Genomic DNA, 14,509 nt, shown 5'->3' with positions numbered 1-14,509 from the left:
ATTATTTGGATCAAATGTGATGTGATTATTTTTTGTACATGTATTGTGATTACATGTAATTGTACGAGCTTATTTATCACTTGTATTGTTAGACTATTTTTTAGAATTGTCTTCAGTTTTTTAGAATGTGATAAATTAGAGGATTAAGTAGCCCGAGTTTGATTAGTCCATGCTTCTGATTGGCTCAAATGAATTTCTTCGATCGAAAAGAATTTTTTTCATGTGACTAACTCGGTAGATTGCTTATCCTAGTGGGAGTATGGTTGAGATTGATTTGGAATTAATCTCCTATACGATATAAATTTGCAAAATTAAGTTAGAAATTAATAATTAGACATTGAGGCGCAAGAGATGATTAGGAAGCTTAGCGAATTTTCGATCTTGCGACGTGTATTAATTATTTTTTTCTGACTTAGATTAACGCGGCAAATTTCTTAATGTGTGTGCAATTAGATGCGCATAGTTTAGTAACTTTGAGATAACCATGAAGAAAGCCTAGAGATTATTTATACGACTTAATCGTCGCATTAATCTCCTCCATGAGCAGTAGTTGGAAACAAATAAAGATTATTTAGTGTCAGATTTCTTAGACCATCATTATTGTGAAACCTCTAAAAGGTCTAGAAGAAAATTGGAAGTGCGCGTGAGACGCAGCACTACAATTTTTTATAGAAGTTGATGGGATCAACTGTCAATAGAGCTAAACCACTATTTTGCCTTTGAATCTTGTGGGTAATAACAGAAGTTGCGTGTTGTTTTTGTAACGCAAAGATTAATTGCTCCTATATTTGAGGTTGAGCATTATAATCTTAAAGCAACTTAGATTAACTCACAGATAAGCATATACTCTCTAAAACTTGCTAGTATGTTGGTAAGTATTTAAAATTGAGTGTGCAAGAGTGTTGAGGACATTCTTGATTGGCACATTCATTTTTTAAAGTTTTATCAGTGCACCTTTATGTGGTATTAGCACTGGTAATCTTGCTCAAGTTTTATTTCTCTCTAGCGAGAACAAATAGGTTCTTGCAGATATATAAACTTTGGAGCACCCTTGAGAGTAATAATACCAAGCACCTTGGAGGTTTGCATGGTAACTGTGGCAAAAGTCTGAATAATTAGGTATGACTTAATTGCCTAAAAATCTTGCTCGTGGTTGCACTGATGCAAGATAGGTTTTAGGCTAAGATAATTTCTCGCAAATTTTTCTTTTCTCTCCTATAGTGGATTGAGAATATGAAAAATATTGAGTATGCAAGAAATAAGATATATCGCTAGTTAGCTAAAACGTCACATACTGCATTTGTTGCACAAAGCGATATTTTTATTAGCGCTTTTAATGCGATATTTGAAGTCTATACCTAATTTGATTTAAGACTTATTGAAAGTAGTGGTGTTAGTGAGAATTCTAGAGGTTTAGAAGTTGGATGGTCACTCATTGACTCAGTGATTTATTTCTCGGTGGGGAAATGATATACTAAAATATGCCATGAGGCATAGGATGATGGGTGTGAAGCTTGAGAAATTGAATTTTCTCGCTAATGAGATCCCTCTCCTTGGTTTAGAAGAGTCAAAGAGAAAAGGCAATATGAGCATTTTCTATGTGAAAGTTCCTATACATGCACACTAAGGACTTTAGATAATAAAAATATTGTTTCATCATATAAATGCGATCCAAAATTTTTTTTAGAAAATATATTTTTCAGTTAAAATATTTTCAAAATCGCAATCGTATGAGTTATATGATGAGAACAATTATCTCGCAGTTTATTGACTTGCTGAGAATGGTGTTATGGCGCAAAGCAGTTGTTACATCACACTTGGGTTGATGTAATATGGGGTTGCGGCCGTAATTCTTATTTGTCGTCCTTAGATCGAGTTCATTCGCTTTTGAGAAAGGCTGAGTGATTATTTTGTGCAAACGTGAATTCTATTAAAAATCGAGAGGATCTAAGCTTGATCATTTTTTGGTTGAGTCAAGAAATTACTCGTATTTTCGGCGAGGGTGGGGAATTGTGGATTTTTTGTAACACTTATTTTTTGGAAAGAACGTTTTCATCATGTTTCATTCCACATTACCTTAACCTTAATATTTTCAAAATTCTTTTTATATAAGATCGCCGAAAATAGTGGGAGTAATTCAACAGCTAGTGGGAGTATACTTTGAGTTAAGGTGTACCATTAGTGATAGTGACTCCCAAAAGTTATAGAATATAAGGATCCTCTTAAATAGCGTGGTAGCTTTATATCAATATTCTCTCGTCGTTTAGAGACTAGAGAGAATATTTGTAATATGGCTCCTAAAGGTATTGAATTCACATAGTAGGAATCCCAACATAGAATCTTAGATTCGCTTCACTTATATGATCCAACTTGGGTTGTTGATCTAATTGACAAAGAAAAGTGGAGTTGATAGAGGTATAGATCCATCTCTTGGCACTAATTGAGTTGCATTTAGATAGCTATTGATCGCATATTTATTGAAACTTTTCTTGAAGGTGTTAAATAGCTGATTCTCATAGGAGAATTAGATGGTTAGCTTTTGTGATGTTTAGGCATGAAGTACTTTGAGCGCATGATTGTTGCTAGTACTATTTTGGTACATAAAGCGAATGAATGATGCTGGTGCTGTTTACATGCGGCCTAAACAAACCATCTATTCAAAGATACCCAATGTACCTAGTCGTTTTTTTTAAACGACTATTGAATAAAATGGGTTCTTTGAACGCTGTTGACAATATTAGAAAAGTGTCATCATAAGAGATATTGCGAACTGGTTATCTTAGATAATTAATTGTCGCCTAATAAGAGGTTTTCCATACTACGAGGTGATGGACATGGGTTTGTGAAAAGTAGCTCAGGCTTCATGTCTTGTGAGACTGTTTATAAGAAAAACAGTTTCTAGGAGCTCTTGTTCAAAATCCATAGACAATTAATGAGATGGAAAATACTAAAGAATCTAGTTTTGCCTATACTGTTTGGTGTTTCCATTATGGTTTGCTCATGGGAGTTAGAGGTTAAGATTTTGTTAGAGGGTAAATATGGCTTACTTTGTTAAGTGAGTTTGTGATGCGATTGTCGTTAAAAGTAATGACTAGACTATTATGATTGTCTTTGGGGGCAAAGGCCCTAATCGCTTTACCCTTAATGAAAAATAAATTATGGTTATCTCACATGCTTTTGAGTGCAAGAGATTTATATGAAACCTTGAAGTCGCAAATTAAGTTTGCTGAATAACATTTGTGGTCACCTTATAGATTCTTAAAAATCGCAGTTAGACTTGCTGACTAGAATCTACGGCTTATATTGTGAGTCTGACCTAAATGAGATTCGCGATGAGTCATCGCTGACTTCATGGTTGTGCAAAGGACTTTTACATGTAAAAGCTGAGTCTCTTGGTAGGAGCATGTTTTGGAAAGTTACTATACATTAGAATGCGCATGGAGAAAATGGTCATTAAACACCACTTGAGAGTTGTGGTTTAATAATTTGTTGTTGACCATGTGATTTCTCTGTACCTCACGGTATTGCTCGTCATGCACATGATACTGATGTGTTCTATGATCATGTGGCGTGATTGGAAGCATTCTTTGGTAAGCACACACATTCACCATAAATTTAGGAGTTATGGTGAAAAAGTATATTGACAGGCTTAGATCGGCTCACTCACACGAGCGATCGCCTTTGGCGCTACAAAGAGGTAGCGAGCAAAGATGAGACAATGTGTCACTCGGTACTTGTCCAGAGAGGGATAAGTTGTAAGACACAGATATGTCATCCTTAGTGGGAGCTAAGATGAGGTCTAAGGACCGTGCATGGTTACCCACAATCCATGTAGCCTGTGGTTTAGCCAGATGCGAGATCCTCTTTGGCGCTTTGGATAGCGAGCAAATGGAGGGACTCGGGTTAGGCGCTGAGATAGCGACTAGACTAAGATCTGTACGGTGAATTGAGATTAGATATACGCTCTTTCTTTGGAAAGAGAACTCCACCGTAACATGTATTTCATACTACATGTGCTTTTACGACCAATAGTAGAGGTGAGTGAATGGTTCCCTGCTTCCTCACCGTGTGAGGTTATAATTGATGACCTTAATTTATTTATGCCCTTAGGAGACCTTTGACTATGTCACGAGGTTGATGTTTTAGTGTCTGCTACTTTGGCATGTTATCTATGGCCATGAATGATGCGGTCTAAAGAGGCATTGCTGGGAAAGCGACTGACTGAAACTAAATGACATGAGCGCGAAGGGAAGACTATTTGGTAACACATCGATAATGGTGTGTACTCATTGCCGGCAAGTTATGTTGCTTCTTGGGTTGCAATATAGCTGTGAGTACATCATGTTTTATGGAGATTGAGCATTGCTCTGAGTCATTTGGACTCGAGAGGGATTAGGATGCTTAGTCTGATGTGACCAAATGAGTCGGGGCATAACGAGACACTTTTAGGGATGTTGCTATGCTGGTCTTCTCTAGGAGAGATTTGGTATAGTGCTCCCATTTTTCTTTTACAGTGTGCTCGATGGTCGCACGCCTATTTGCCAGTATGAACAAGATTGAGAACATATTGAGGATGCAGACCTGGGGTCTTGCCCACTATGTGTGAGTGGGAGATGTAAGAAAGGGGCACCCATAGTGGGCACCCCTTCACCTCCTCTTGGGGTTATGAAGTGGCTCTTAAGCCACTTCATGAGGCTTGATGGCTGCCCTTAATGGCCAGCCAAGGGGTTACACTAGAGAGGCTATTTACATAGCCTCTCCCCCTCTTTAGAGATATACTTGGAAAAACAAAGCTCTCTCTCTCAAATAGTTCTCTCTAGTCACGGTATTTAGACTGTGGAATGTATGAGTGTTGCTCTGATATTATCACGTAGCACACTCTACACATCGATGTGAAGATTGTGGATGAACAACGACGCTGGAGAATTCGTGAAACAACCGCACTAGATCCGAGATATTTCCTGTGAGAGGTAATATTGCTTCCGCTGTATATTATGATCCAATATTTCTAACATAATCAAAGTGCTAAGCTTGAACGGCTAAAAGTTCAAAAGGAAAGTGTAGACTTTGGAGGATTGTTTTGTATCTTCTAAATTTAAAGAATATTCTATCACACAGATCTAAAGGGACTTTTGAAGTTTATGTGAAATACCCTCCAGTTGTTCACCAAATGAAATGACTGGTATTGCTGAATCAAAAAATATGCATGTGGTGGGAGCCAGAATCCTGATAAGAGCAATAAAATTTGGTCAATAAGTCATGTTGAAATTCTCCAAAAAGAAGAACTGAACAACATTCACAGAGAAGTGAGTTTCACCTGAAGCCTGCTCTAAATCCACCGGTCCAATCTTGTTTGTAACACATTAATCTTCCTCTAAGGTCATTCTTGATTCCTCGAAATGGCACAAATGTTTCTTCCATGGTTCTATCTTTGTAGGATTCAGTTAAAACTGTGCTCTTCCCTCTCTAATGGCTAATTCTAAGGAATAGAATGGCATCAAGGACTAAAAAACACCAAGGAGGTTCAACAATAGCAAGCTTTGCAGCAAGTACTGAGTGGTATTTGACTCAAGAAGAATCACAAAAAATGGCAATCAAGCAGATGGACTAAATCGCATGGGAGCTTGGGGAAATGAGTTTAAGAATTTAACAGATACGCCAAGGTGCATGATTCAAAGCCTTTTTAAAGAAACAAAAGGCAAGCGATATCAATTATTAAACTGTACCTAAGGCTGCGTTTGGATTTATGAGAAATTGAAAAATGTTGTGGGTCTCACGTATAAAGATGTTTGAAGTTGAAAAATGTTGTGAGTTTTACGTGTAAGAAGATTTTGAGTTGGGATGAGTTTAATAATTTGAGAGTTAAGTGCTTGGATGTTAGATTTAGCTTAAAATTAAACTGAACTCAGCTAACCAAATGCAGCCTAAGTTCCAACTTGTGAACTGAGACATATAACAAATTCTTAAGAATTCTTAGCTTATTTCTAAAGAGATCTCTAGTCAAGAGAACATTATCTCCTCCATAAGATCAAGATTCTAAATATGGAGGTATTAATTGCAGTGTTGATTGGACGGCAAAGTCCAAGTTAAGAGGTTGAGTGGTTTGAGCTTCCATAAAACCTCCTCCATTAATGCTAAAAATGGATGTCTTTCTTTGCTTTCATCATAACTCAATTAGAGAAGCCGAAAGAGAGAGAAATTCAAAGCATCTTCTGCACCTTCTTTTTGGGATCTTTGATTTGATCAATGCTTGCATCTAAAATAAGCTATGCTCAAATGAAAGACAAAACAAGTTGACCAAATTGTTCCATCCAAAATGGAGCAGGAAGAGAGTCGAGATTAGAGTCGATCCAGGCTTCGAGAATGATTATTTCTCATCATAAAATCTAACTGAATCCTATTTCGGCTACGTTGGGGTTACCAAGCTGCTGGGGAGATGCACTGATTCTCAATTTGTTGGCCATTCCGGGTTAACATATCACTTCATATCTTCATTGCCCACATCATATAGCATAAAAACTACACAACTTAATTCACACGTTAAACCAACTAAATCCGGGAAAAAATATAGGCGATTACTCAGGCCAAATTGTGCTGTTTCTCTCTTAATGAAAAAGAAAAGAAAAGAAAAGGTTTGCATAATAGTCAAAATAAATAAAACTTTGTATTTATAGTTACTGCTAGCAGCTATCTGGTCTTGTGAGCTTTGGCCAACTTCTTCTTTCTTTTCTTCACGGCTTTAGGCACTTTATTCTTCCGAGCCTCCCTCTTCTCCTCTTTGACTTTCTTTTTGTTCTCTTTTCTAGCAGCTTTCTTATCTACAGGAACCTCTGGTTCAGTTTCTGATGAGGAACTCTCTTCTGTATCGCTTGAGTTCTCTTCATCACTGACTTCTAGAGACTCGATTTCGCTCTTAGGAGGATTAGACAGAGCAGCTGGATTAACAGAGGAGTCTTCACCAGGCTCTGGTCCTTGCTGAGCAATTGAAAGGGCATGCTTGAGTCCTGTGATAGTTTGATAGTACATATCTCCCGTTCTTGGCCGCTGGTTATCCGTTGCACATCCTCCTCAGCATTCTTTACATGTTCTAGTGTCTTTGGGATGAATGACTGTAAAACAATACAAAAAAGAAAAAAAACACACGCATTCACCCATATATACATAATCAAAATTTAACAAGGTCCCACTTTTATCTCCCAGTATCTTTCACTTTTAATTTTTTAGAAGTGCACATATGCATGCATGCGTAGACACACTCACACACCAGCTCAAGTGTCAAATCTGAAATCCCAATTTCAGTCCCCACAAAAACCAAGACGAAAAAGAGATCTCCCATTTCATGGATTTATGTGTATTATGCAAATCAAAACACCTTAAACACTAATATACTGAAGGACGTTTTGCAAAGATATGGGCAGTGATTCTAAAGTTTTTGCTTGAGTTCAACCATTTGGAATGCTTTGCCTGTGTATACATATGAAACTCGCATTCCCATGTTTGAAATTGAACCAGTCGGTTAATCCAGTAGCCAAGGGCACTGATAGTCATGGGAGTGAAAAAATCTAGTGATATTAACTTAATGTCTTGAAAATATTGATCAATAAAGATTGGTGTATCACATCAAACCATCAGTCAGAACTGGCGCAGCTGCCTACTTGGCAAAAAGATGGCATGCTTGATGTTTTAGGAGATCTGCTTAAATTGCTACGTAAAGGTGATCGGTGATTAAAAAAAAAACTCAAATAACATGATATGTCACTGCCAAGAAAGTTACCCTGCAAAAATACAGAGTCTGCAATTTCATCCTCGACAGATATGTCTCCTCTAGCCAAAATTTTTGTTGCACCTAAAATAAGTTGGAAGCAGTCACAATAACGATCTCCTAAAGTACCTGTGGAAATCTGACAGTATAAAGTATAAACTAACAAACCTTTTCCAGATAACTATCCACAGCTTCATCAGAAATAGAAGGATCAACTATGAAATCAAAGAGTTCTCGAATTGTCATAACAGCTACACCATGTTTTTTGAAAAAGTCCTGCATGCCAGCAATGCATAATTAACACATATTGCTGATTAAGAACATTTTCATTGCATACTTTCGGTAAAATCGTACAGAAACATGAAGACAATCTTCACGAAGGAAATCGAGGGCATGGGGATGGTCAAGATCAACTGATTGAGAGACGTCTATAATATACAAGTGACCCTGCGAATCACAAGGAAAGATAAATCTCCATTTGCACGTGGAATCAATTCAATATTAGAAAAGAAAAGAATGAAAAAAATATATATATAGTCAACACCCACCTCAAAATACAGTATATTATACTCGCTGAGGTCTCCATGAACCAGTTTGCACTTCTGATATAGTGTTCGCATTGCAATAATCATCTGAAAAGGAATGCAGAGAATGCTTAGATCATTTAAAACACAGAGTAAAAAAATACAGGAAGTCATTCCCATTTCCCACCCCACCCCACACCCCCCCAAAAAAAAAAAAAAAAAAAATCTGGGGCCGCATGGTAACCTCCTAGAAATCAGGTTCCACTTTACACAATCAAGAATTCCCAAAGAATGACTAAAAAGATATGGACACACCTCCACATAACCTTCACGTAACCTGTCAAGAGATAAAGCAGCATCCTTAAGACGAGGTGCAGCCCAACCTGTTTTCCTGTGAAAGCACAAACTCCCAAAAATTCAACCAGAGATGTAGCTGTACTATTAGAAGCCAAAATTCAAATCCATCCACAAGAGACCAAGTGAGAAGGAAAAGAAGAAAAATCTACAATAAACAATAAAATACAGGGAAAACACAGACTGCTAACACATCTATTATCAAGACAATACTTATTTTATAGGTGATTAATCAACACACAATACCTATGAATTCCATGACCAGAACATGAAGTCTCAAAAGTACTGGAGTTGGACACCTAATTCCTGCTGCCTTTAGCCTGCAGTTCACAATGACCATATTAAATACCATATTGACAGGACCAATTCTCAAACAAACCGAAACAACTTCAGAATATGCTCATAAGTTCACATTTCTCCTCCAGCAGAACTTGAATCCGTCGCGAAATAAGTTCTCATTCACTTTCCACTAAGCTTTCAATATCCTTATGATAATGAAATGAACAGGAACAATGTGTTCACCTTACCTCATAAGGTTCCTCATCTCTTTCTCAGCCCATGTCTTTACCATTTTCCTGGGGTTATGTCTGCAGTATCCATATCTGAAACGGTAGTCACCTTGTACATAACGATCTCTGTCCCTGTTATTTGGGTGCAACCAGTTAAATTCATTATCAACCTACAAACAAGTACACAGCCTCTGATCCATGGGCCATATTGCAAGTAAAATTCACTAGCAAACTATAAGTGTCACCTAGACATACTTAAATACCAGAACAGAAGTTTTATATACTTTGATTGCCAGTTCCTGACCATTAGATTTGGTTGCATGATAAACATTTGCCTGTTGAAGAAAAAGTGATTGCATGATAAGGACATCTAACCCAATGATAAAGTAAGAATGAAGCTAGAACATGCTGGAGGTATTAGTACAGAAATTAAAGGTAGCAGCGTCTACTTACTTCTTTTCCAGTTGAAATGCAGCCATTAATATCATGAAATACACCTCGATTTAGCATCTTGAATAAGACCATGCGAGTTCTAGGATCAATGGCCTGGAGGAAGAAGATGTTAGCTAGATATTCCATGTCAACTAGTTTTTGATGCAGCCCAAGTAAACACATTAATACGATCAATCTTCAAAAACATGTTATAAAGTGAAACAAGCGCTGCTCAGAATAATAATGCAGCTACATCCCCAACACAGCCAAGGTATGATAACAACTATAAACAACTAATTCCCTGCAACACAACCAAGGCCTTATAACAACTACAAAAAATATATATATTTCTTTAAAACAGAGAAAATGGGTTAGGTTATTAAACATCATTGCTGATACACAGAAGTACTACAAGAGAAACTACACACTAATGAAGATCATGTCAATAATAGTCCTGAAAATTATCTAATATCTTCTTCACTGCATCAGGTCCAATGCATCCCAACAATGAATAGCAGCTTGAAGCAAAGGGAACAACATAACCTAAAAAGAAAAACAAAAGGAAGAAAAACTAAAACAGCCTACTATTTGCTCTCGTTTATTTTCTATACTTATAAAATGTTAACAAGAGTTCACTAAAGGTTCACCTGCTCAACGGTCGCACGGTCTGCTTTCTCAGTAGTTCTAGATTTACCAATGGCCATCTCTCGAACACTTTCTCGAATAGCAGTTGTCACAGAGTTCGACATGCCCACATTCAACCTCCCTTCCCACTCCTGCACTATCAATCAAATAGGTTAAGAGTGGAAACTAGACACAAACCTATCAAATCAAACACAACCAACCCAAACATGGAAATGGGCATACATACATACATACATACATACATACATATATATATATATATGTCTAAGTGCCTAGATTGTTTATCATGGAGACTTATATTATGCAATAAACAGAAGAACACTTTTGACCTACAAAATGTTTTAAAACCCCACCTATAGTGTTGAAAACAGAATCTTCAGTACAAAACAAGCCCTAACATATTACCCTTTGAAAAATCAACTAGCTCCAACATGTATTAACACACAATCTAGATTGTATATCACATACTTACCCAAATGGGCGGATCACCCCAGTTTCTTACAGGTACTGGAAGAATTTCAACACAATATTCAGAGCCAAAACTTTACAGTTTTCTTTTTTTTTTTTCTTTTTTTTTTTTTTTTTTTTTTATATGGCTGATTAGTATAATTTTTGTCTTTATAAATAAGTGATTAGTATAATAATATCCATAGGATGCAACTTAGCCCTTGTTTGGATTCGAAACTCACCTCAACTCATCTCATCATTATAACTTTCTCAAATTCTCACACAAAATATAATAAAGAATTCAACTTTTTCAAATTCCAAAATAATAATAATATTAAAAATAATATTCTAACAATATTTTATTCAACTCATCTAAAACTATCTCAACTCGTCTCAACTCATCTTTGAATTCAAATAGGCCTTAATTATTATCTCTATGACCTAAATGATCAATTTTACTAAAAAGATTACCCATAGCTGCCTATTTGGATGATAAGATAAGCCACAGTAAACATATAACGGAGAAAACATAACATATAGAAATACAAACCATCAATTCCTATTGGAAAATTGCACAAAGAACAAATATCAGCAAAGAAGTTACATATACCTCCAAAGGTGAAGCTCGAATATGATGAGTGAACCTCTGGTTCCGATTAGAGAGCGGCTGCAGTGTGGATGTATTATGTCGAGAATGAAGACCTCCATGAGCATTGGGACGCCTGGAATTGAGCGTAAAATTCCCCTCAACAGCTTGGTTGTCATCCTTGGAATCCAACCAATCCAATGCGTCTCCAACTTCCGAGTCTGATGACCATGAAAGCTCTTCATCTTCCTCTTTCTCTTCGTCTTCATCCAGTGCTAATGGTTTCACTTCCATATCGGCCATCTGTGCTTCCTGTTAGGGTTTCACAACCTTTTTTTCTCCTGTTTCTTTGGAGGGAAGGTGCAAAGATCAAAATTGTGAATTTCATTCTAGTGGCCGTTCCAGTACTTAATATTGCGGTATTAGTACTTATTAGTGTACCATTTTGAAATAATCGCTATATATATAATTATGTGTGTATATATACAAAAAAATTAAATTACCATCTTTGAACTTAAAAACAAAAAAATGATTGTCAAATAAATAAAAAATAAATAATTCATTCTCCATAGCAGCATTTGATTGACAACTAGACATTTTTTTTATATTCTGCATAATTAAAAAAAATTAGAAAAACAAGTTGCAGTTGGGCTTTGGCACATTCAGCATTTGGAACTTTATATCATCAGGGAACTTTATACAAAAACAAAATTTACAAAAAAAACCTAACCCATGAGGCAGAGAGGGAGAGAGGAACTACCTGGGGATTACGGCGCGCTTACGGCTTCGATGTTGAAGGACTATGGCTTGGACAGTGAGGGTTTGAGGAAGTGACGCTGAGAGGCTGAGACTGCGAAGCAGTGACACTGTGATTGAGGCTGGCTAGCCGGCCGGTCGGCTGTTTGAAAGTGCAGAAATCGCCGATATATATTAGAACCAATAAAACCAGTACTAGATTTTGCTTCATTCAGTGTCAAAGACCAAGTACAACCATTCACTTAACTATAAACATCCATCTGCTTTAGTGGGACTCGATCGAGCTTGACTACTAGCAGAACCAATATATATTAGAACCAATAATCTTGTGCCAAACAGGCCTCTTGCATGACAAAAGAAACAGAGCTTTAGACTAACGTGGTCTTTAGAAAAAAAAACTAGGAAGTCCGCAACCCAAACATATCATTGCAGATTAAACAAACAGAGCTTCAGCCTTCAATATAGAGTATTGAAGTTAGAAAAATAAATATCTGATCAAGAAAAATTACCGTCGAAGCAGAGAGACGTGAGAGATGGGAGGGCAGCGTGAGACGGTGAGACACAGAGAGGGTAGCGCAGCGTTGAGAGGGGCCGAGGGGCTGTGTGTGCGCCGAGAGGTGAGGCCGTGACTCGTGAGGGCAGAGAGGCCGTGAGAGGGCAGAGATGGAGGCTTTGATTCGTGAAAGTCTGAGAGGCAGAGTGAGAGTGAAGAAGAGAGGGGCAACGGCACCGTCTTAGCCCTTAATGTTTGGGAGTCTGGAGGTGCAACGGCACCGTTTAGTTATATAATCAAAATTATTACTAATACTTATAGTCTACTATAGTATAACTATAACTATAATCTATATTAGACTATTAGTATTACAATAAATATTAGTATTAATTATATCTATATAATATATTAGACTATTAGTATTAGAAAAACTATATATTAGTATTGTAAGTTATAACTATAGTCTGTATTAGACTATTATGATTAGAATAACTATATATTGGTATTAGCTATAGCTATATAATATATTAGACTGTATTAATATATAGTTTATAAAAAAAAACTATCTATTAGTATTAGTTATAGCTATATAATATAGTAGACTATATAATAGTATCAATATTAGACTATTAGTATAGCTATTAGCTATATATTAGTATTCGTTATAGTGATTTAGGTATCGTTTGGATTCAAAGATGAGTTGAGATAAATTGAGATAGGTTGTGAATAGTAGTGAGATGAGTTGTGAATAGTAGTGATTTTGTGAGTTAAAATTGATGAATAATAATGAATAGTAGTGAGATGAGTTGAAATGAGTTGAGATGACTTGCGAATACAAACTGGGCTTTAGTATAGCTATATTATTATAAGTATAACTATAGTCTATATTAGACTATTAATATAACTATAGCTACAATGAGTTTGTTAATTGTTATATTAGTATTTGTTAATTGATATAGTGAGTTTAATTTATTATAAGTATATTATTGATAGTATTATAGTGATAGAATTAGTATAGTAATTTATTATAGTGATAGTATTAGTATAGTAATTTAGTATTAGTATTACACTATATCATTATTTTATATGTGATTATTTAGTATAGCGATTTATATACTAATAGTAATAGTAATATAGTATTAGACTATTAGTATGAGGTCATAAAATGTAATAATATTGAGAATTTATTAGGTCATCAAAATTTAGTAATAATATTTTAGTGATTTTCTTTCTTTTTTAATTCTTACTTCTTATTATAAAATGTTATTAATAATTTAATATATATATTTTATGTTAAAGTATATTATCAATTAAATTTTCATCTTTAAGATTAAACTTTTATTTTATAAATTATAATAACATTATCTTATATATAATTATATTAATAACATATGATCAAACAAATTACAAATGTTCATATTTATGATTAACATTTTATGTTATAATTTATAAATTATAATATAAAATTATTTCATATATAATATATAATTATATATATTATATATAAAAATTTCATATATAATTATATATTATATATAAAACTTATATATATATATAAAGTATTTTGTATAATATTAATTTTGTATAAAACTTATATATATAATGTTAATTTATATATATATATATATATTCCCAATCGGGCCGGTCTGGTCCAATCTGGATCCAAAAACCATAGAATCGGATCTGGCTGATTTTTCGGTTACAAGAACCGGTCCCAGACCAGACCGAACCGGTTCAAAATTAGATCGGATAACCAGGCCGTCCGGTCTGGTCCGGTCCAGTTTTTCGGTTTAAATTTACACCTTTAGGTCCGGGTGCCGACATCACGTAGACGATGTCCAGATCAGGTTTGGATTCAAAATTCAATTGAATTCTAGATTCAAGTGTCTACAATGAAAGGAATATAAACTATAAACACATGAAGTGAATTCACATTTATAAATATTTAAGACCTCATTTGGTTATACAGATGAGATGAAATATTTTGAATAATAATGAGAT

The 14,509-nt window shown here is 35.4% G+C and overlaps 1 protein-coding gene across 1 annotated transcript; it reads right to left on the bottom strand.

Moving 5' to 3' along the window:
* Positions 1–6,680: 6,680 nt before the first annotated feature.
* Positions 6,681–11,606, bottom strand: LOC121261834 (serine/threonine-protein kinase RIO1-like). Its single transcript, XM_041164225.1, is given in 13 exon segments — positions 6,681–7,037; positions 7,040–7,117; positions 7,784–7,846; positions 7,927–8,038; positions 8,117–8,209; positions 8,311–8,394; positions 8,602–8,677; positions 8,880–8,960; positions 9,168–9,281; positions 9,405–9,484; positions 9,603–9,695; positions 10,229–10,357; positions 11,284–11,606. Coding segments are annotated over 13 exon segments (1,632 nt in total). The 5' UTR covers positions 11,563–11,606; the 3' UTR covers positions 6,681–6,687.
* Between the last annotated feature and the right edge of the window lie 2,903 nt (positions 11,607–14,509).

This window comes from Juglans microcarpa x Juglans regia, chromosome 4S (assembly GCF_004785595.1).
Source record: "Juglans microcarpa x Juglans regia isolate MS1-56 chromosome 4S, Jm3101_v1.0, whole genome shotgun sequence".
Lineage (NCBI taxonomy): Eukaryota > Viridiplantae > Streptophyta > Magnoliopsida > Fagales > Juglandaceae > Juglans > Juglans microcarpa x Juglans regia.
The sequence above is the reverse complement of the archived record's forward strand: the minus strand, read 5'-3'. Positions and strand labels throughout refer to the sequence as shown.